A 23,259-nucleotide genomic window follows, 5' to 3' on the forward strand; every position below is an offset into this window, starting at 1 on the left:
TTAAAACCTCTCTTCATAGTGTATAAAATTATCTACAGAATTTTAAAGAAAATTTAATGCTAAAAATGAATAGCAAACTTTTAAAAGTCTTCTATTAGACAGGTGATTTTTCCCATAGCTTGGATAGCATGGATTTCGAGACCGTGCGCCGATCCCTTTAAAATATACCTGAAGTTATGTGAAACCTTTTGCCTCAACACCGGTTTGCAAAACATGTTGACAACTACTACTTAATCGGACATGCGCCTCATGAACATTCCTCTGCGGAATTTCTATAGAATTGGTCACATGCTAGAATGTGTGTTTTGAGTATATGTGTGACCTCTAACGTATCTGTCTTGTCAGAGTTGTGATTGGTTCGTGTTCTTGTTGGTTCTGCCACCTGTCTGAAATAGTTTCGAGTGAAAATGGTAAAGATGATATATGATGAGGCTTTTTCAAATCTGAAACCGACTCATATTCGTGCCTCGAGGTCGGTAAAAGACAGAAAACGAATTTCATCCCACCTTCACTGTGGTTCGAATCTAAATCCTCACGATGGAAGAAAATCACGATGACCCCACGACTACTACTACTACTACTCCATCGTACAGGCACCATGTACTAGTTCCTCTACGGAATTTCTAACGAATCGGCACATACCGGAATGTGTGGTGTGAGTCTATGTGTGGCCCTAACGTATTTATGTTGTCCAGCTGCACTTGTTTCATGTTCATGCTGCTGTCTTTCTCCCATTTTCTGAAGCAAAGATTGAAATGCTTGAATTTTCCTGTTATGTCAGTATCTCTGCTGACCACACGATGCACAGCGGCAAAAAAAATGCATTTTGATAAAAAACGTGGAAATAAAAGAACTATATAGTGTTCGGATGAAATTCAGAAATCAATGTTAGATGATACTATACATTTTTTAAATAGAAATGCTTATGTGTGAAATCTCTTTTTTGATAGCTTTTGAATGGATTTAATGTTAAACGAATTGATTGAAATATAATTCTAGCATATATTTTACGTAACTGAATAAGAGGATAAATCACTGAAGACATATTATGTGTGCATTCGGTCCCAAGGGAAAACAATCTTATTTATCCTCTCAGAAAGATTCCGATGCACTATGTTTCATGAAATGACATGCTATTCTAATCATTGCTAGAGAGAGAGAGAATATACATTATAACGTATTTACTCCCCATATCGTTCAAATGCGCCATATCCTCGAGGCAAATGGACAAATACTGATGAATCATATATACTCGATTTGTTATAATGTCTTGCATATCTATCATTTATTGATGACATGTAAAGATTTATGTACTAAGTGACCCAAAATCCGTTCAACTGAGTGTCATTAAATATACTTCCGGTAACAAAATAAGCATAGGTACTCGTGCAATTACGGCGGGTCCTGTTTGATTTTTTTTTTCCAATGACGCTAAACATATAAAATGTCATTTGTCAGATATGATACTTTTTTCGTCATAACAAATGTTTCACACGTCAGCCCTCATTCGTTAGCAAAACTTTCAACCATAGTACAATGTTATCGGGGCAGCATTGTTAATTCAGTATGGCCCTAATTAATCGTAACATTATCATAATTTTTTTAAACAGCGTTGTGAGTATTGTCATTACTTCCTGGAGGAGTTGACGAAGTAGCTGGGAAGTTTTGGTACGGATCGTTTCATACACGTTTTACATTTCTCACCAGCTTCACCTGGTGGGACATTATTGAAATTATTTATAATTCATATATATACTCTGCTATTATTACTTAAATTATTATACCAACTACGTCCATTATAACGACTCCTCTCGTTCCATGAAAAACGGACGATATAGGTCACTATTTACATCAAACTTGAAAGAAAAAAACTCTATTGGAAGGAATATAAAAAACACTAATATGTGTTATTAATTTTGTTATAATGTAAGCAGCTGCAGTGAAAATGTATCAGGATAAAAATGGTGATGAAATTGTAATAGTTAATTAGATGTACGCGCAATAATGTGCAGAATTCTTTGATATCAGGCGTCATGGTCAAACACAATTTTGGCAAAAGAAAAACACGGATTTTGTACTTTGTTTGCAAGAAAAGAAGCGGGGCAGGGATGAGTTCGGACGTTTTGCTCGATTGAATTTCTTTTCAAGTCATTATATGGGATTGAAAATAACATGGGATGAATGCGAAAAAATGTAGAACGTATCATGTCGGTCGTTATAATGCAACCGTCACGCGCGCGCGCGTCGCAATAACACATGCAACGAGTATCGACAGCAAAATTTTTAAGGTAAAAGAAAACCGATATCATTTCGTGTGTGTGTCTCTTTAGTTTACCGTAAGTTCATTATCAAATTTTCATTATTACAGTTTTCATTATAAAGTATGAATTTATGGATATTATGTACTTGATTGATCTAAATTTTATTTATTGCTTCAAAAATAAAGCTTTTTTTTCATAAGCTTAGGAATATGCGTAAGTACTGTTTTCGTTCCGATGAGCAAAATATATACGCTCTTTCTTGAAGAATATATACAGGGTGGTCATAAAATAACTTTGCCGATATACAAGCCCCTAACAGCCGCAAAAATCAACTAATGCGAAATGAATTCGAGATATAGATATCTCAGAGCATGAGCTCGAAAAAAAAACATTGTAGCTTTGAAACGCTACCTGCTGCGCTACCTTTTCGAGTGGTTATAGTGACGGACTCGCGATGCGAGGATCCGGGTTCGAACTCCACAGTGGTGGTCGGCTGAAGTTGGTTTTCTGTGGTTCCCAACTTCAAGGCGCGAATGCGAGCCGATCTCCCCGTTAAAAAGTCTCGCCACAGAGAGCAACAGTCCTACAACGATAAATCATTCAATCATAACACTTCACTCATAGTTAGAAAAACTGGTGGCAGATGGCAGCACTACACATAACAAGCATTACAGAGAAACAAAAAAAACTTCACGTCAGGTTTCACTACACGTACACGCACATTCCCGCATGTACCGATTCGTTGGGGGGTTCCGTGGGGGGATGTGGGCGGGGTGCATGTGTGGTGTAGCAGTAGTAGGTAGGGCCTCCAAAAAATGGCTCGGGGATCCATGATGTTCTTAAGTTAGCCACCTCGTTGGGCAGTTTGCCTGTTGTGGCGTTGTATTTGTATTTGTATTTGTAAACGCCGGCGCGGGACGCAGACTAAGAAAAAAATCTGACTAAGAGGGTAGGTTCAATATAACTCCTCAGTGGGGGACCTTCTGCAAATCTGACCCAGATGCCTGACCGAGCGGTTAATGCACAAACCCCTTAGGGCCGTATCACCGACATGGTTTAAACTATAGTCACAATTTTTTGGATAAGCGATCGACACAGATTGGTTAAATTCAGGTTTTTAACCAATCTATGTTGATTTCTTATCCAAAAAATTGTGACTATAGTTTAAACCATGTCGGTGAATACGGCCCTTAGTGAGATCTTCCTTGTTTGCTTCCTGTGCCAGCGTTTATGGTGCTATTAACGCCATCCATGGTTTTTTTACTGCGCCGATCATTTCGCTATGTATAAAAATGAGTGTTGTCATTTTAATTCTTCCAAATCTTGTTGCTGTGATCGTAGAGAGAGCTTGAGCGAGAGCTACGAGATATTGTTTTTCCTTCTTTTCATTCTCGAGCACATACTCTGAAACATCTATATCTCGACTTTCGTTCGCATTAGTTGGTTTTTGCGGCTGATGTGGGATCTCGTATATCGGCAAGGTTATTTTACGACCACCCTGTATATTTCTGATCAAAACAAAACATTACTATAACGAAATGATTTTTTTCTTTTCTAGTGGAAATAGTAATTATATATAATTAAAAAAGAGGGGAATAGTTAGTGTATGTCGAGTTTCCGATGCGTGAACTTATCTCAAAAGACCGAACCCAGGCTTCGTCCCGTACATCCCAGAAATCGATGTCTTTTGCCCCTTGAGAATCACGGAATAGGAAGGAATGGACAGAGGTGGAAATAGGGGAAGGGGGAAATAGAATTTGCGTCCAGGAAAAGGGAGGAGGATATTAACGCGAAATTCGCTTTAAATCTGCTCCATTACCTCTCAACTTATAAATCATTCCCTGGTTACGCAGTTAACTTTGGTCCGTAGCTCATCCAATAGTTGATGGCAATATATATATATAAAAAAATGAAATTCGCCTAGCAGTTAATTTTAGTACGTGATTTTCTCTGCCAGAAGGGTTCGTATATAATTTATATGTGAGTTAGGCGTAGAAAAACATTCGAGTATGTTTTTTTTATTTAAAAAAAAAAGGTAATGGAAGAAAGGCCATTAACGGTATGGGAAGAGGGTGTCCTAGAAGGGTATAAAGAAGATGTATCCTCGTCAATCAAAGATGTGATCTGGGAATTCGAATTCACCGATGTCAGTTTCAAATCTGAAGCTTGCAGAAATGAAAGATAAAACTGGAAGAGACCTCTCCGATCTATCTTGCTAATACGATCATTTTTCAAAATACCTCCTTCAAAACATAATATCAGAATACAAAAAGAAGGTCTGGTATCGGTCATGATAGCCAATTCTGAAGTAAGGAATGTTAAGGCAGCGCAAGGAAGAGGTACGCGATGCAAGAATTGCGACTAGGATGGAAAAATCGCATAAAGGTGGAAGAAGAAATGTCCACAATAGTAAAGGAGGAAGAGGATAGAGAAAATCACCGGAGGGTGTGATGATGATGATCTCTTCACAGAAGCTCTTTTTTTAAAGAGGGAAAGGAAAAAAAAGAGAAACGAACCAATCAGCAGATCGAGATGAAAACGAACAGGTTTGTTCAAGTCGCGCACCTGCTTGAGTTGCCTCTTTCTTTCACTCGCCTCGCTTCTCGTGTACGTGCGGTGTAGAAAAAATCAATGCAAGTGTTTTCGTCTCTAATCTCTATTACACACACACCCGTATCTCTTCGTCACCACACTATGCGCCTAAAGTACCTAAGAAGTTTTCCCTCTTCATAAGAGACTAACCTCTTACGTGTTCAATAGTATTATATTCGTTAGCGGTTCCATGTTTAAATTGGCCATGATCTTTTTTTTTTCAAGTCAATCTTTTGTTAAACGTATGAAAAGTATTAACAGAAGAAATGAGATGTGTGCGAATTTGTTTCATAAAGAAATCCTGTTATCAGCTGCATATGATAATTTGTAATTAATCAAAAAAGAAGAAGGAAATCGAAATGTATTTCAAGATGTTATCTTTGATGATCACGAAAGTTTTAGTAGTATTCCTTACAAAAAATATAGTATATTCTTATCAAATTATTTCTGATCTTAACTTTTTCAGTATGAAGAAAAGTTATTAAATTATAATTATGGCTCAGACAAACTATACCAGGAAAACAAACATGGCCATTAAGAGAAAACCTCTTTTCAGCCCACCACATCAAGGAAATGATCTATTTTTTCGGATATTATGCCGATTTTAACTCCGAAATAAAACTAATCTGGCCTCAAACGGAAATCGAACCCAGACCCAGCAAACCGGGAAAGTGCGCTACCATATACACCACTGGAAACACGACCCTGGCTTCTTTGTTGCACGCACGGTGGCGTGAGTGGCTGAAGTGGTTTCCCGGAGGAGACCAGATGACTTTTCTTTCCGAGTTCACCTCGGCATAATATCCAAAAAGCATGTTTTCTTTAAATATGACTGTGTTCAGAACTGCACATATGTGGAAGTAATGTCGGTAAATTTATGCGGTTAAAAAAAAGTTTCAATTCTTCTGTAATTTGAACCTCTTCGAATTTGGCTCGGCATGTAAGCGCAAATCATTCATTTCACATGGGCGAAACAAACACCTAATACTGATTAAATTGAATACCAATTCGAGTCATTTCAATACAGTCAATGAATTGTCTATCAATAAAAGCTATTGGAGATTGTCACTAACAGCTATTTGCTGATGTTCGTCAATTCTTGGCATGTTTTCTGATTATGACAACAAGTTAGAATACCGTTTCTCTAAGATTGCAAAAATATTGAAATTGATTCTTGTATTGCGATTGTGAACTGTTGATAAAGTATTGATATCCAGATTAATGATTCAACTACGGACACCCAAATTTCATCAACTTCCTTCATTTCTACCCACACCTGGCTATGTTTAAACCTGCAGCACGTTGAAATTCGGACGCCAGAACGCTTGTACTTATGGCATTTTCCACTTTCTTTACCTGATCTGTTACCTTGTAAACTGCGATTCAGTGTAATGGTGGCTGAGAAACACCTCATCAATTACTTCACTGTTGAAGAATTTTTTTCGTCTTCAGCATTTTTGTCACGCAAAATAGTCTTTTATAGAAGCATTTCGTCTTTATACAGATCAGTACTTGATTCGGAGAAACGCTTTGAAAATCATACGAAAACGTGCGTTGATTTGCTAGACACCAATTCGTTTTTATTACGTATATCTATTAACCTGTTCTCTCTCTCTCGTATTTTACCTTCTCCTCTCCCCCTCCATTCTTGCAGGAGGGAGAAATATGTGAAATGGGAAGATCGATTTATTTGCACAAAAACAGATAAATACAAAAAAAAACCAGGGATTAATACCCAGCATTCATTTTATTCATACAATATCGACGAAATAATTAATTAGTTAGACAAATTAATTCGCAAAATAGAGATAATTTCAAACGAGAGTTTTTACCTCATATTTTTTCTCGAAAAAAAAAGAATTTGTGACAAAAATGTGTTTGTGTGTGCGCGCGAGCGTGCGTGCGTGCGTACACGCTTAGTCCTAACTTATTTATTTTGCTGAAGTTATGCTTGTTTCTTATTCTTGCTGGTGTGGTCATCTGTCTTCCATATTTTGATGTAAAGATGGTAAATGTTTTTTTAAGTTTTAATGTTATAAATTTCATGTTGACGGCATGCCTGCTCTCACATTTCAAAGTTGTAAAACCGCAAAAAACTATCTTCAGCTGACTTCCGCTGGACTATTAACGAGGGTTTGAACCTGGATCCTCACAACGAGCGTGCAGCATCGTGAGAATATAGGTAATTCTACTAACAAAATTTTGTTCTAAGCATTATCTGCTTTATTTTATATATGTGCCTCTCTTCCTTCCTGTAACTATAATGCCCTAAGGCAGTGTTTCTCAGAGGATGCATCGCGGCTCTCTGAGGCGTCACCAACCATCGTCAGCGATGTTGCGACGAGCTGGAGATATTGATGAGTATGTTTCTCCGTGCTTTGGAAGTGGTTATTTTGCGAATGGATAATATCTAATAGACTATTCTGGACACAGATCGACGATGGCTAGGCCAAGGGAGCTGTGAATGGTGAAACATTGAGAACCATTGCTCTGTATGATACTGGTGTATGAAGGGATAGAACTGAAGGGGGAGGGGCAGGGGGGCAACTGCACAGGGAGGCAAATTTTAAGTGAACACACAGAACAGCGTTATAAAATTATTGAATTTTGAGGGAGGGGGGCGGCGCAATCATGTTTGCCCCGGGCGGCAAGATACTACAAAAATCCTAGTTACGGGCCTGGGTGTATGTACTGTATGTACTGGGGGTGATATTTGATATTTCCCCCAAAACGTGACATTTGCGCACATGTGCGACAAACGCACATAAAAATGACTTGATTGTTCTAGTACTCTTTCCTCACCTTCAAAATTTGTCTAAGTCCTTTTAGAATATTGTGACTGTTATCAAAAACGACTGTGTCTTTTCTTGTGTATATCAAGAAAGAAACATCATAAAGAATAAAGTCAAACACACACAAAGAAAATAGCAAATACTTCAAGCGAAAAAAAAAAGATGGAGAAACAAAAATTGACCATTTCGAGGTTCTGCTCCATTAGTTCAGATGGTCGACTGAAACATTTTATACATTATATAAAAGAAAAAGTGAAGTTTCGTAATAGGCCATTGCTCACCTTTTAAAATTCAATTTATCTTTCGTCCTTCTTTAAAAGCACTTTTTTATTGCGCTGGAACATTTGCTTCCGAATGCTGGGATGTCACGATTTTTCCGGGAAATACGGTAAGATATTAATTCTCGAGAGCACGTACATTCGCTCGTATATCAAACTTGTACTTTTATACTGTATAATATATATCAGCACAAAGAAATAATATTGCCACTTTTTTTATCACTCCTTATGAGACGGCTACTGTATAAGGAGATATTTGAGATACTGGGATGGGGGTGGGGGGTAATGAAAAGCATTATATTAGATTCATGCTGGCTTTTCTTATTTCTGTATCTGATAACAGATAGGCTTTCCGTAGAATATGAAAACATACGAAGAATTCTTACTTACCCAACTTACAATCCCATTAATCAATAATTGGGAATTTTAGAAAGCAGTGTTCTTCAACCGCTGGTCCGAGACCAATGCCGATCCTGATTATGAGGCTGATTATATGTTGATTATATTATGGAGCATGAAATCTACACCAGTATTTAGCATGAAACTAAGCAATATGTGATATCATGTCCTGCACTCATGTTCATGCTGGACACCGATGCTAAAACCGATAGCTAATTTCACATGGAGATTTATAACAAAATATTTTGTTTTTATTTGATAGGTGGCAGCTGAAGGCCCAGCAAAACACTACTTTTTCTCATACATATCTCATGCATATTATTGTTATACTACTTCACCAAACACCAACTCTGGCCATATCCCTATATTGCATTTTAAATTATTGTTATACTGAAACCACTATTGTCGTCAACAAGAAATATATTTTTTTTAAAATTTACATTACAAAATATCCTATTTGTCCATTAGTTTCACATTCAACGATCATGTTCCGCACACGAAAAAGAAAATGGCGAAACTCTGTAAGAAACATGAAAACTATTGGTATTTCTGGCGCATAAAATTAACACCGATATACAGCATTAAAATGTAAAATTTATGATACTATATATCCCTTTTCATGCTGCACACCGATATTAAACCAACAACCGATTTTTCTTCGCGAATCATTACAAATACTGTGTGTTGTTGTGTTGTGTGTGTGTTTGCTTTTTTAATAGGTGGAAGCAGGATTCTCAGTTCGACATCAATTCTCGCTTGCATAACAGTAAAGTATAAATACGAAATGCTGTACAATTAATAATTCAGAAAGATCAGGAAATTTTCTTATCATTGTTTCTCTTTTCAAATGTTCGCAAATTTTATCCCCTATTAATGCTGATCCTCAAGAAAAAAAAGAATTTGAGGAACACTGTTAGACAGTATTTTTCCGAATCAGATGAAACAAGATTACACACTTTTTACAATAAAACACCGATATCTAACTTCACCAAACACCAACTTTGGCCATATCGAAATTTACTGCCATTAATGAGATGGGCTGAAAATGAAAGCGCAGTCTATCCTTGATCGCCTCAAGTCCGTTAGGTAATATATCTTATCTATATCCTCCCTTGGACTCAGGCCCGGACTTAGGCAGGTGCGAAAGGCGCGGTCGCACCGGGCCGCAAAATTTAGGGGGCCACAATTTTCCCTGAAAGAAACCTTTTTCTTCTAGAATGGGAAATATTTGTGAAAAATTTAATTTTCCCCCTGAAACTTACATTTGGTGGGAAAAGAAACAGCTTCCAGTTTCAACCCCAATACCATCAAAGAGCTGATAGCCATTACAATTAGTGGAGGAATTCCGAAGAGCATATGCGTAAACTTGTATTGGGATCAAATCCCTCCCCTTAATATTTTTAATATCAATGGAAACATTGGGTTTTATAGCCCCCCCCCTCTCTTCCCTCACAATATTTTTGAACCCTCCCAACATTTCCAATGAGGGCCGCAACTAGATTTTTGGCCAGCTGGGGGAAAGCACGCATTTTGGCTCTCCTCTCTAATATTGAAGAAGAGGTTAAAGGGTGAAATTTGTGGTCTCTCTGATCTGGCACCCGGGACACCAAAGCCGCCTACTTCCCCCCCCCCCACCAGTGGCGGCCCTGTTTCCATTACACAATGAAAATGAATATAATGATTTAAAAAAAAAAACACTTCTTTGTCACAACATTGTTTTCCTTTTAACATCCTGACTTTGATCTCCATCACACTGCCTGTACAACTTTCGTTGCACGCTGTAAAACCAAGACTGCCAAAATACTTCGGTTCACAACTCGGGAAGTTCGTATGAATCGGAAAATGATTATATATATTTTTTTAATGGGCAGCCCCAGCCCATCACCAATATAGAATGGACCCCAGCGCACCAATATAGAATGACGTAGAGATTTTGATACAGTTCGACGTAAAAATGGCATACATTTGTCGACGTAGTTCGACATAGAGAAATTTGGATTATTTCAGGTACTAATTAAGTTATGTAATATATATAATAAACGAAATGCTTATATGCAAACGAAATGCTAATTTCGAAATGCATTAAACGAAATGCTATAAAAATGAGAGTAAAACTATTTTAGAGAAAAAAGATGTTATGGCGTCTATTGAGTGAATACATTATTACTATATCATTCGATATCGGACACGTAAAAATTTCCGTTCGATATTCATCCGACGTCGGGCCGGTATCAGTACGATATCCTTACGATATCGTTGTGATAGTGGGGGGTAATTTTTCATCGAAATGTGAGTTGAGTTTCTGAAAAAAATAACACGTTGTCTTGAATGATTTAGGATCTACAGAATGTATTTGGAATTAAGAGTACTCAGGTATTTTTCAAGGGTGGGGAGAGGTCTCATCTTTGGTTTGGTTTTTTTTCTTTCAAAAATATTTTTACCGCAAACAAGCACACTCCCATTTTGCCCATCCCTTCCTATGTATGCCAGTATTAGGCATCAATCGATATCCGATTAAAATTTTAAACCAACTCATAAGGAGGGGAATTATAAATATGTCTGTTTCTTGTCATTAAATCAAGTCCTGCGTCTCATAATTTTCATCATTTCAGGCACTCTACGGAGAGAGCTGTCTTATCCACACCATTATAGGACCTGACCAAATGATTACCTACAGCGGCTTCGTGACAGCTGGAACAACCAGGACCAGCCCAATACACAAACACACTCTGGAAGATCATCGAACCAAATCTACTTATCACAGGGGTTCTTAACCTTTCTTGTTCCATGAGCTTTTTGTGCCGGTAAGACAATGCCAAAGGACTCTCTTATCAATAAGATAAATCATCAGGCTTCTTTACACACTATACAGTGCATAATAATAATAATAAACATAATGTTTCCTCATCCAAGCTCATGGACCCCCCCCCCCCCTCTTAAATCTCTTCAAGGTCCCATAAGCGGTCCGTGAACCCCTGATAAGGAGTTATTCAAGTATTACGTCATCATGGGGGGGGGGAGTTACGGATTTGCTGACAAGGGGGGTAGGGGGCCTTGAAAGTTGCTTACGTCATCAACTACCCCTTTTTGAAGATATGAAATATTCTAAGCTGCTGATGAAATTTTTCTGAAAGGGGGGAGTGTGCTCAGTGTTTTGCTAACAAGGGGGGGGGGGTCAAAAATGGCTGAAAATCTGCTCACGTAATGCTTGAATGGCCCCTAATAACTGTTGTGACATCTTGAGTTTTCTGTATGCATTGGAGGTGAAATAACTTTATAAAGTTTGTACGAAAGGTTATAAATGGTTAGATAAGTTAATGCAGATGCATAACATAAACTCAATTTGAATTTCGCGCCTTTAAAAAATAAATTTTCATCAAAGCAGAACTACTGCTGCCGTCTACTGAGTAGTTTAATAAACTTCAATCTGTGTTATCTTGATCAGTCGCGAGATGGCGGCATAAGTATTGTATCGAGAATGTGACACCTCTGTGTTCCGTCATTTTTTCACTTATAATTCTCATTCTTCAGTAAAATCAAGAACTGAAATTATTTTTTAAACTTATAAATTATAATATGATAATCATGACTAAAGATATGAATATCCCTTTCCCATATTTGTGATGTTTTTCATGTGGTGTAATTCATTTAAATCCATTTCGATTCGCATTGGTGCTTTATTTGCCAATAATTGGCGTGACGTTATTTCTGTAGACAACTGGTGATTTCCTTTTTCAGAATGTATGGTCAGCTACACAATACTATTTAGTTCACAGGTACTAATCCAGTAATTAAAAGACCTGTATAAAATAAGTCGAAGTACACAGTTTCACGACGATATCTCCTCCTCTTTCTCTACTCGCTTCAATCTTGAGCTTGAACTGTAAACAAAAACACACCACTCGGCTATATTCCTCTGATTCACCGGTGCCAAAGTATTTAAACCGTCCAAGTGGAAATGGCAAATGTTTTAGTAACCGGTGCCAATCGTGGTATCGGACTCCAGTTTGTGAAGCAGCTCGCCGGACTCCCGAAGACGTCCAAGGTGTTTGCGATTTGCCGCAGTCCCGACCAATCCCAAGTAATTATCCGGTCGCTTTCGATGAGCTCTATTCGTTGTATCATGTTTGTAGGGAAAAATTCAGTTCAGATTTGTTTGTAAAACCAAGTTTTTTTAAGCCGGGTTTTCCTAGGAGGAGGTTTCCTCTGCCGCGCGCAACGTGATTCGCCGAGCGCGACACGCCGTCCACTCACCAGTAAGAAAAGCAGCATGACTGTTTGCCTACAGAGCGCAATACGCCTCACGACAGCGCTTTACACGTCGGGCGTGATTGGCCGACTGCTTCTGGAGGAGTCAAATGCGTCGCGTTTCGCCAATGTTCTCTTCACTCTTGTGTGTTTTCTTTCCCTTCCCTTCAAACCGGAGCATGCAGACGACAGAGTAGCCGATGCCAAGGCCATATACTATTTATATAGCCGCTCTGATCTGATACGCCTCGCTAGGAAAACACAAACGCGTAGCGTTATTATGTAACTCGTTTCTGTCGGCGCGAAATAGTCTAATTCGGTTCGCGCTGCGCAGCAAACTTATTCTTAGGAAAACCCGGCTTTAGGAATTGGTTTTTTTTTGCGCAGCGTGAACCGAATTAGACCATTTCGCGCCGGCAGAAACGTTACATAATTATGCAACGCGTTTGTGTTTTCCTAGCGTGGCACATCAGACTAGGGCGGCTATATTAAAAGTATATGGCCTTGGCATCAGCTACTCTGTCATCTGCATGCTCCGGCCAATCACGCCCGACGTGTAAAGCGCTGTCGTGTGGCGTATTGCGCTCTGTAGGCAAAGTCGTGCTGCTTTTCTTACTGGTGGGTGGACGGCATGTCGCGCTGGGTGATTCATTTTGCACGCGGAACAGAAAACCTGCTCTTAGGAAAACCCAGCTTTATAAAAAGTTCAGAGACCAATCGATTGCGCTGACTCTGAAAGAAAAGGGACTCAGAAGTAGGAATCAACCTTTACCTAGGGCTGGACTTTTCCTATAGAAAACAGCTTTTGTATAATCCCTTTTGGCAATGGGTCGCCAATTTTTTTTTTTTTCATTTTGCGTGAAAATGCCCGAAACCACGACGAGAAGTTGCAAGAACAAAACAGAATCATGCTTTCGGACACCAGCGCTTAGAAATTGTGTACTCTTTATACTTGAGCACATTATCCATCTTCATTTTCTGAAGTAAGGATGGAAATACTTGAATTTTCATGTTATGTCTGTGTCGTGTTGTATATCTTCCTGCTCTCTGTGGAGAAACTTTTTAAAATTGGAGACCACCTCAAAGCTGGAAATCCGCCATCAATGGGGTTTGGACCTGGATTACTATCCAACACGATACCCACATGACTGCACAGCAACACCTATGATCAACTAGACTGTTCATGGTGAACCCATGATGCACAGGCCAAATGTGGCCCTCGAAGGCATCTGACATAGCCTGTGATCTCAAGTTTGAAAAACTAACTAAGCGGCACATTGTTTGGGCCCACCAACAGGCTGTCTTAGCTCTTGAGAGCCACCCTGCCACAGTTTCTCCATGCAGGCTCTAACTAAGCAGCACATTCTCAGATCACTGAAATGACTTACATCACATTTACAGATCGCTTAATTGGGCCTCAGTACATTTAAAAATTACTTATAAGTGGTCTTTTTTCCCTCTCCGCTGCTTTCAATGTACCCATCTAGCTTTTATAACCAGGAAAAGAAAGCATATATAATTTTTCCCCTATAGAGCTCTGGGGAGAACGCTCCCTTGAAAACCAGCATGAAAATTATTTTTCCTCATAGCTATATGCTTATTTTTCTTCCGACTCCATGTCCAAAGTGGCCATTGTTCAGAGGTTATCTGTAATGTCAAGTCTATGGGTCTGTTCCTACAAAATGTGACCAGAGTTGGGAGATTACCGTTGTTCAGAGGTGGCCGTTAGAGGAGGTTTTACTGTATCAGCTCAGGGTTTCTCAGCTTTTGCTCTTCGAAGCTCTAAGAGCTCTGTGTGAACTTTTCAGGGGCTTCATGGACACTCCAGTAAAACAAAATAAAGCAGTGAATTTAATGAATAAGTTTTTTTTTAAAAAAGTGGTCCTCGAGACTTCGCCACAGTACTGAATGGATCTCCCAGTCAAAAAAAGTTTGAGAATCGCTATATTAACTTGTTGATAAGGCTAAGTTTCCCAAAGGAATATGGACAAGGGACATGTGCGGTTTAGTAGTAGTCGGTCAAACTCTACTTCTCTCTTTCTCTCTGCCAACTGTTGTTTGTCTACTTTCCTCTTCGCAAATCACAATGTCAACAAATCGGAAAAGATTGCGCTTGACTTTGGATGAAAAAATATATATTTTGAAAGTAATTAATGTGGGAAATCTTACATTTTGCTAATACCTTGCAAATGACATCAAGGCCACCAGATGGCAATGTATGTGTAAAACACTCTCCCAGCATATGAGAGACAGGGGTTCTCAAGTCCCTATGAGGACAAATGAATTTTTCTGTCCTAAACATCAATATAATGTACCCTCTAGCTTGGTGTCCCTATTTGTCACAACATGGTTATTGTACTAGTGCTTATGCCGAAGGTTTGAAAATGTCTTTACGCTCATGCAAATGAATATTATGTTACATTTTGTGATTAGCCACTACAGTATTTGCTCGTACAAAACATCTCTCTCTTGAATGGACCAAATTCTTTTTATCGCCTATTTTAACATAATTTTTTTCCCATTATTTTCAGCATTTACATGACTTAAAGAAGGCTAATGACAAAATAAGAATCATCAAAGCAGGTACGCAGAATTGTTAAGTTTTCAAATGTTTACCACTGTATATTTTTTACATGAAAAAATATGTGCCGTATGAATTATCAGATATCAATAATATTAAATTTCTATTTATTTCAGTATATTTTTTCGTTTTTATTCGTGTTGGGAATGTTTTCCTGGTTTTACTTGTTTATTTTAGTATTTCTCACATTTAAGTGATTGCAAATTTATATTTGGCCACTTTCCTGTGCACAACTTCTTACTTTGTGTGTGTGCTTCTATGCCAGTGTAGGCTGGCAAGGATGCAGGGTGATGTTTTGAGAGAGACAATTTATTGTGAATGTTCGTAATGTTCGTGTTTGTCTCATATTTTACAATACAGACCAAATTTTCTCATAACTTCCAACACTTTGGAGGAGGGGGTGATCACCCCATTGCCTCCCTCTGAATCCATGCCTGAGTGTGAGCGCATCCGTGCTTTCTGGGGTTGAATGTAAATAAATTAGAAATATTTTTCTTACGTGAATGTCTCAAAAGTCAATGCCTTACCTCAAAAATGAAATTTTCAGGACTACGCCAGTCACAAGTGTCGTTTTTACTAGGATAGAATGCCCTGCACTAACGAGGAGCGGATCTATGAGGGGAACCAATCACCCCCCCACCCCAAAGCGAAATGCAATAATTCATGAAATTTTTGGAACTTTCATATGATAATTTTGCACCAATAAACTCAAGAAAACTTTGACTGGAAAAAGGGTAAAACCATGACATTTTTCAAAAAGTCCTGATGGAGAAAAAAAAAAGTAAATAAACAGACTGTCCAGCGTTCGAAGTCATTGGTAGTCCGCTGGTTCGAGACCACTGATTAAACAATCACACCACTGAGAAAAAAATTATGGTTGTCTGCGGGACAAGTGGAGTAAAAACTTTTCCCCCTCTCCCACGGTTATACATTGATCGTGGAAGAATCGGCTATAGGAAAATCAACGATCCACAGCAGATTATTTTATAGCTTTTTGCACCCATTGTATATCACTCTTTTAAATGCTAATATATTTGGGAAAATTATTTATAATTAATAATAATAATTACTATTATTTAGAACAGATTTTGTTTATCGTACCAGTCATGATGTCTGCGGACCAGAAGGTTCTCGTAGTCACTGGTCTAATGGACTAGGGAATTTTATTTTTCAATTCTAACGTTGCTGTCACAGAAAATGTGGGGCATATGGTCACCCTATGTTAAGGTCAGTCTTTTTAGTGATTCGTAACATCACCCTTCCCAACAGTGAGCTCTAGGCATTAACTGGCATGGCAAAAAATACAGTCATGTCATTACAAATTTTGGGTAATTTTTAAATTCTGAAACTGAAAAAAACTGGTTTGTTTCACCATCATCTGTTTTATGCATCTTGGCAGGACATTTCTGGTTCACCAGTTATGTTCAGATAATTCAGTTTGATTTTGCTACAATAATTTTGGTTTATTCAGGATGATGTGTTCATTCGAATATCTCTCAAATTAGATTTCCTGAAAAATTACGTAAGCTAAATAGGAATGTAAAAATAAGTCCAATAGATTTGCAAAGTATTTTTCTATAACTTGATAGTGTTTGCAAAATTTTACTGAACAGCTGAATGAATGAACGCCAGAACTTTGCCACTGGACTTATCCCGTTGCCGAGATCTCTTCCAGCCCAGCTTCGAGGCAGAGTCTGGAACATGAATGAACAGCTGCTTGTGGTAGAGCAAAAAATTGCACATCAGGTTATAATGTTGAAGCACAAGAATGATTTGGTACCTACATCTTCCAGTGAATTCTGAAAAAGTAGAAAACTGTGAGAAATATCCTTAACACTTTTTAAGCAAACACTTTTGAGCATTTCAGAGGGTATTATTAGAGTATTTGGTTAACATAAGAAAAAGCAGTTCAAATATTTTCTAGTTTTTGAACAGAACTTTGTGCCAATGAAATACAGTACACGCCAGGTAATGCAATCACATCGGTAGTCTGGGTTTCTGAAAACAATAACCAATTGATAACTATATACGAAAAAACAATATGGCCGTAAGTAGGATGGCCATATGTCCTATTCAGTTAAACAGAATGTGTAGGAACGGGACACTTATGTTTTTTTTTTGTTTTTTTTTTCAGAATAGGTTTCAAAATACTGAATTGCGAAATATTTTTTTCAATCATTTAAAAACAGGATTTATTGTCGTGTATTTCTTTGGAGCCCATAAAATATTTTCCTTTTTAGGTTTAAATTTGTTTTGTTTTCTTTGAATTCTGTGGGACATTGTCCCTTTCCGTGCTGGGAGTCACACCCAATAAATTCAGAAAATTTTATGTTGATTTAGATTTATCATACTTACAGCTCTTATCATACTTACTAAAGGAAGTTTAGAGGTGTCGCGAGTTCAATACCCACTTTATCCTTGTCAGAAACTTTCCTAACACAGGGTACAACATAAAGGCAACATGAACACGGACAAAAAATTGTTATCGCAGGGAGTCCCACATAGAGGGGTTAGCGCACCAACCCCTCAGTAAGTATAAAACAGGCTGGCTGCCATTTGGAATCAGCAATAAATTGTACGTCCCGGTCTAATTAGCCATTGTGTATAGAAAATGGCCATGGTGAAACAAAAATGGATCAATGATCAAGTTGCTCATATCAGTTATACAATGGAATTTGCATTTCCTTAAGTAGGGTTATTTTAGCCAGGGTAGTAGACGTAAGTGAAGTAATTTGGTGTCAAAATCGAAATGCTCAGATTCAATATTGGTACCCATAACTTATGTTAGCAATTTTGCGTCAAATTGACTGATTCATATCTTTTGCAGAAATGACTGATTTTGAAAACTATAGTAAAGTCAGCAAAGATATAGCATCTCAGTTGGACGGCGCTGGTATCAACATGCTGGTTAATAATGCTGGCATAATGTTGAAAGATACTTTGAATTCAGTGTCAGTTGAAAATATCACAAAGACATTCAATGTCAACAGTCTAGCGCCTCTAATGCTTACAAAGGTAAGATTTGTTTTGTGCTGTAAAATTTGTAAATTTTCAACCTATTGAGTTCCCATGTTGTTTTTAGTCATGTTTGATTCATATTCCTCTCAATCAACTAATTATAAAGCTGAAAAATTTATTCATTGTAAGATATGGTTATAATGACCATAATTATGACACCATAGATGGCATCTTTTCAATATAGCATTGCAAAAAAGTCTCCTCCGTGCCTAAGAAAAGAATGTAGATACAACACATGTGTCACTCTCCATCCAGAATTGAAAAGAGTAAGCATTCTAGTACTAGAACATGTGCAGAGATGCAAGAAGCCATGGATAGACCTTGCATTCCCCCCCCCCCCCCCCAGCACAAAAAATGTGTACAGGTGACCTAATATATACAAATTGATATCATCTTTCTGCAGTGGCACTTACGTTTCTAAATAAATGAAAAAAAATGCTTGTTGCACCAACATTAATTTTTGTTCCAAAAAACAATCTTGAAGAAATAAACCATGAAAATTCTAGTATTGTGCTCGGTGCTCTTCCATTATAACCACACCACTTGGCACCTTTTCTGTTTTGGTGAATTTTCTTCAAAATTTATGCCTCCTTATTTAGCATTTTTAGTGCTTATCCTTCTTAATGAAGCCCTGGAACTTTTTTCCCCTCCAACTTTCAACCCCATCTCATCTGCAATCGCCCCAAAATTTGTTAATCACGACAGTACCCAATTGTCTGGGGGAAATATGTTGTAAAAATTGTGTATGGTTTTTTTTTCTTTTTTGGCTCTAAATAAAGTATTACAGACTCTGCCAAGAAAGCTGGGCTGGAAGAGATCTTGGCAACGGGATAAGTCCAGTGGTAAAGTTTTGGCATTCATTCATTCAGCACTTTAGAGCAATGTCCATAAATTTGCTCTTTTTTAAACAAGGCACGAGAAAAGAAACATGCCAAAGTTATTCTATTTTGGTGTCGAAAATGTGTGGCATGGTAAAAATGGAACAATGCCTACCATTAAACTATTAATTAACATTTTAACTGCCCTAGATCAGTTTTAAACATTATCTTGCATTTTCCAACTAATACATGATTGAAGAATTCTAGAAAGCAATGATTATGTAGAAATTAAATTTGACTGTATTCCACAGTTATGCGGATGCAGCTCACAAATACAAGGCAACAACAGGTTAATGCCCAACACATATGCCTGTCATATATTTCTAAAATACAGCAACCCCTCAATTAAAAATGCTATTTATAAAAACTATGTTAAATTATACAAACTAAAAACTATATATACCAGCTGCTCCTATCTACTATACTTTATAAAGAAAATTAGCAGAGGAGATCTCCTAGGGATATGGCCGGCAACTCAACATGAAGTTATTGAAGAATAGCTCATGAGAGTTTGAATCATAGCAGAGAATTGATACTCACCATGAGTTCAGGTGTTTAGTATAATTAAGCACATTTGTCTTATTCTAAGTATGGATAACTTCTTGATTTACCCCAACATATGTATCATATTTTTTTAAACGTGTCAATTGTGTCAGAATTTACTACCCCCGTGGGTAAGCTATTCCATCTATTAACAACCAGCTATTAACAACCCTATTACATAAAAATTGCCTGAAACACAAAGCACAACCTAGAATTGTTCCATGCCAATCAATACTGGTGTCCCCTTGTCAAAGCAGTCAATTGGCAGTGTACACGTTGAATATTTTTTCCTGAACTGCAGTGCTTATACTCTTCCCAACTTCGAGGTGCGAATGCAAGCCGATCTCCTTATTAAAAAATCTCGCAGCAGAGAGCTATAGGCCTACAATATTAAAATCATCAAGCATTACACTTCACTCATAGTTTGAAAAATATGTGTTACATAGCAGCACTATAACAAACATTACACAGAAACAAGCTTCACATTAGGTTCACAACACAGACACACACATTCCAACATGTACCAATTCGTTAGACGTTCTGCAGAGGAATATGGACAAGGTACATGTGGGGTTTAGTAATAGTACTTATACTCATGTCACTAATAGGCCAAAAATACTACATTTATGATATTAAAGCACTCATTCAGCTTGGGAGAAAATAAGAATTACTCCTAATAATAGTAACTTGTTAAATATCTGTCACTTGTTCTGAGTACAGTAGACTCGCATTAATCTGGCACATATCAGACGAGGGTACACCGGATTACTGTAAGTTAATTAAATAAGTTCATTTAAGTAATATAAATGTCTGTGCATAGACATGCAGTGACGTTTTCCTCTTTTATGCTTGAAGCAACCCCATTAAAAATGCTGGATTACTGAACAGGCCAGACTAATGTACAGCTGAATTATCTCTCTCAGTCTACTGTATGTCCAAAAAAACATGTTTTAAATTTGCATTTTTATTCAAATAAATTTCCTAGTTTTTTCTTTGTTATTACTGTTATTTTGGAAAAAAATTTAGGATAACCGACATTTACAACTGAGATGATAGAATTTACTCAATGAGACCATGTAGCTTGAAATTCTTCAACTGCAATACTAATGATGGCAGTATATTCTTGAATTGTTTTTTCCCTTGTTATTTAAAAATCAATAATATATATATATTTATTTGTTTGTTTATTCATACAGGCATTGCTACCCCTACTGAAAAAGGCAGAAGTCCAGAACTCTTTGGTGTCCACGGGAAAGTCTGTAGTTGTGAATATATCAGCTCAGCTGGGTTCAATACAAGAAAACACTACCAGTGGATATATTTCATACAGAATAAGTAAAGTTAGTACTTTACTTACTATTTTCCTGATTTTAATATATAGTGATACCTTGGTTTTTGTCAATAATCCGTTCGAAACCAATGCCGAAATCTGAAACCACAGATAACCAAGGTAATTATTTCCATATGAATCAATGTAAATCCAATTAATTTGTCCTAGAAACTCAAAATTGATACACCAAATACAAAAAATAATAAGAAATTAATATAAAATGGATATAAAAGACTAATGTAAAGAATAAATGACGATTTAATATGGCACTTACATTTTTATACCTTCCTGATGGCGAGGATGGGGGAGAGAGAGGTGTAGATATTATTGTTTTGAAGGAAAATCCTCCTTCATAAGACCTTAGGTATCAAGGCACTATTTGGGATGAGTTTCCTTCTTGGTCTTTTGCCGCTAGAACCAGCTTCAGAGTCAATGGACCCATGTTGCACAAGGAAGTTGTCTAAAGGAGTTTGTTTCTGCCACCTCTTTAAGATTTGCATAAAATGAGGCAAAACATCATTAAACAAGCTGCAGCCTTCTTCAAAGAACTGCTGGCTCTGGAAACTTTCTTCAGTCCCATGGAATTGTTTCACTAGACATGCAGGTTGATGCTCAGACAATGAGAAACAATGCCACACTGAACAGGAGAATGAAAATTAGCAACAAGGTCATGTGAGCATCCTGATGAAATCCGAGGCCGCCAACAAAAATGAGACAAATTTTTTATTAAAAAATTTATGAAAACCGAAACCGATAATAAACTAAGTCAATGAAAACCAAGGTATTACTGTACTTAATATTCAAAGCTAATAACACGAGTCACAAAAATGAAAACACTGATATTAAATGCAGTAGCCGCTTGTCAGAGAAAATTCTGAAAGGGACACTGAAATCAGTTTTTGTTTTGTTATGATGCGGATAATCTCTTTATTTTATAAGTAAAATTATTTTTTGCATCGTCTATACATCTATTCCGTATAAAAATAATTCTCTATCAAGGCAATACTAACATATAAATTAGGCCCACTGCACAAATTATATATCTTTCATCATCAAAAATCATAGTTCCAGCATTTTTTTATTATGAATTGTGAAAATTCATACTCTTTTTTCAATATTATTTTCCAATTCAAAAAATAGATGGCAGCATCAATATCTGTGGGTGCTTTTTTCCAAGCGGTCAAAAGAAGTATAATAACCTATCTAACCAATCACTCCCTTTTTCCTTTCCCATATTCTCACTACCAAGGCTCTCTATTTTGGCGCTTGACCCTCTCCCTCCATTCTACATATGAGGTGATCATATAACCCATAATTTAAGATACATTCACATTACATGAATCAGAATTTTCAAAATTACTCATTTTTATATTTTATGTTTGATGTAATTCAAGGGCATTAATTTAGTATTAAATCCATTTCAAGAATTAAATCAACGACAAAATATTCACATTTTCATGGGAGGTGTGCACCTGTGCTCTCTGTTTAGGAATCCCTCTTTTCCTGATTGAATTAAGCCTTAAGGCATCCTTTCTCAATTTTAAGCATCATAATTCTGTTCTGTATTAATTTCATTTTGATTTCACACTTGAGAAGAACAATTGTGACACTTTTTTTTTCCAAACAAGTGTATTCAAAACATATTTTCATTCATACTGTTAATGTAATAAGCTCATTAATTGGTTGAAATCAACCATTAAAATGTGTTTATATTTAATTCCAGGCAGCTTTGAATATGATCACAAAATCCCTTTCTGTAGAATTGAAATCGTCAGGAGTATTCGTACTAGCGCTTCATCCTGGATGGGTGAAGACAGATATGGGTGGTACTAGTGCACCAATCACTGCTGAAGATAGCGTAAAATCAATGCTGAAAAATATAATTTCAGCGGAAAAAAAACATTCAGGCTGTTTGTTGGGTCATGATATGAGAATAATACCATGGTAAATTTTAAATCTGTAAATATGTATATTGCAAATGAGTGTTTTTTGGTTGGCAATGCTAAGTATATTCTCAGTGTTTGGGAATAGATATTGTTCATAAAAATTTTGATTCGACTTCACTGAGCTGTGTAGAAACCTGCATAAAATTTTTCAAAACAATTATTCATATTCACATCTGTGTGAGGTGAAAATTTTGTGTTGAAGTTGTAATATAGAGATTTCTTGAATCTGTTATTTATTATTTGCACATTCTGAATTCTCATTCATGTTTCGTAAAAATTCATGTCAAGGACGTCTATCTTCACACATCATGGTCAGATTTAGACATTGTCCAATTCATAAAATGACCATCCACTTTGTTAAGTGCCCATCAGTCATTGCATATATTCAGAATA

The 23,259-nt window shown here is 37.1% G+C and overlaps 1 protein-coding gene across 1 annotated transcript; it reads left to right on the plus strand.

Moving 5' to 3' along the window:
- The first annotated feature begins 12,140 nt into the window (after positions 1–12,140).
- On the plus strand, positions 12,141–23,091 carry LOC149075773 (uncharacterized). Its single transcript, XM_089243285.1, has 5 exons — positions 12,141–12,403; positions 15,102–15,153; positions 17,979–18,166; positions 20,787–20,930; positions 22,644–23,091. The coding sequence occupies exons 1-5, from the start codon at positions 12,281–12,283 to the stop codon at positions 22,866–22,868; spliced, it is 732 nt and encodes a 243-aa protein (XP_089099411.1). The 5' UTR covers positions 12,141–12,280; the 3' UTR covers positions 22,869–23,091.
- Positions 23,092–23,259: the final 168 nt, after the last annotated feature.

The sequence above is a fragment of the Pholcus phalangioides genome, unplaced genomic scaffold (genome assembly GCF_987345545.1).
Source record: "Pholcus phalangioides strain wild (caught in Gottingen) unplaced genomic scaffold, Ppha-v1.0 ptg000015l_1, whole genome shotgun sequence".
Taxonomy (NCBI): domain Eukaryota; kingdom Metazoa; phylum Arthropoda; class Arachnida; order Araneae; family Pholcidae; genus Pholcus; species Pholcus phalangioides.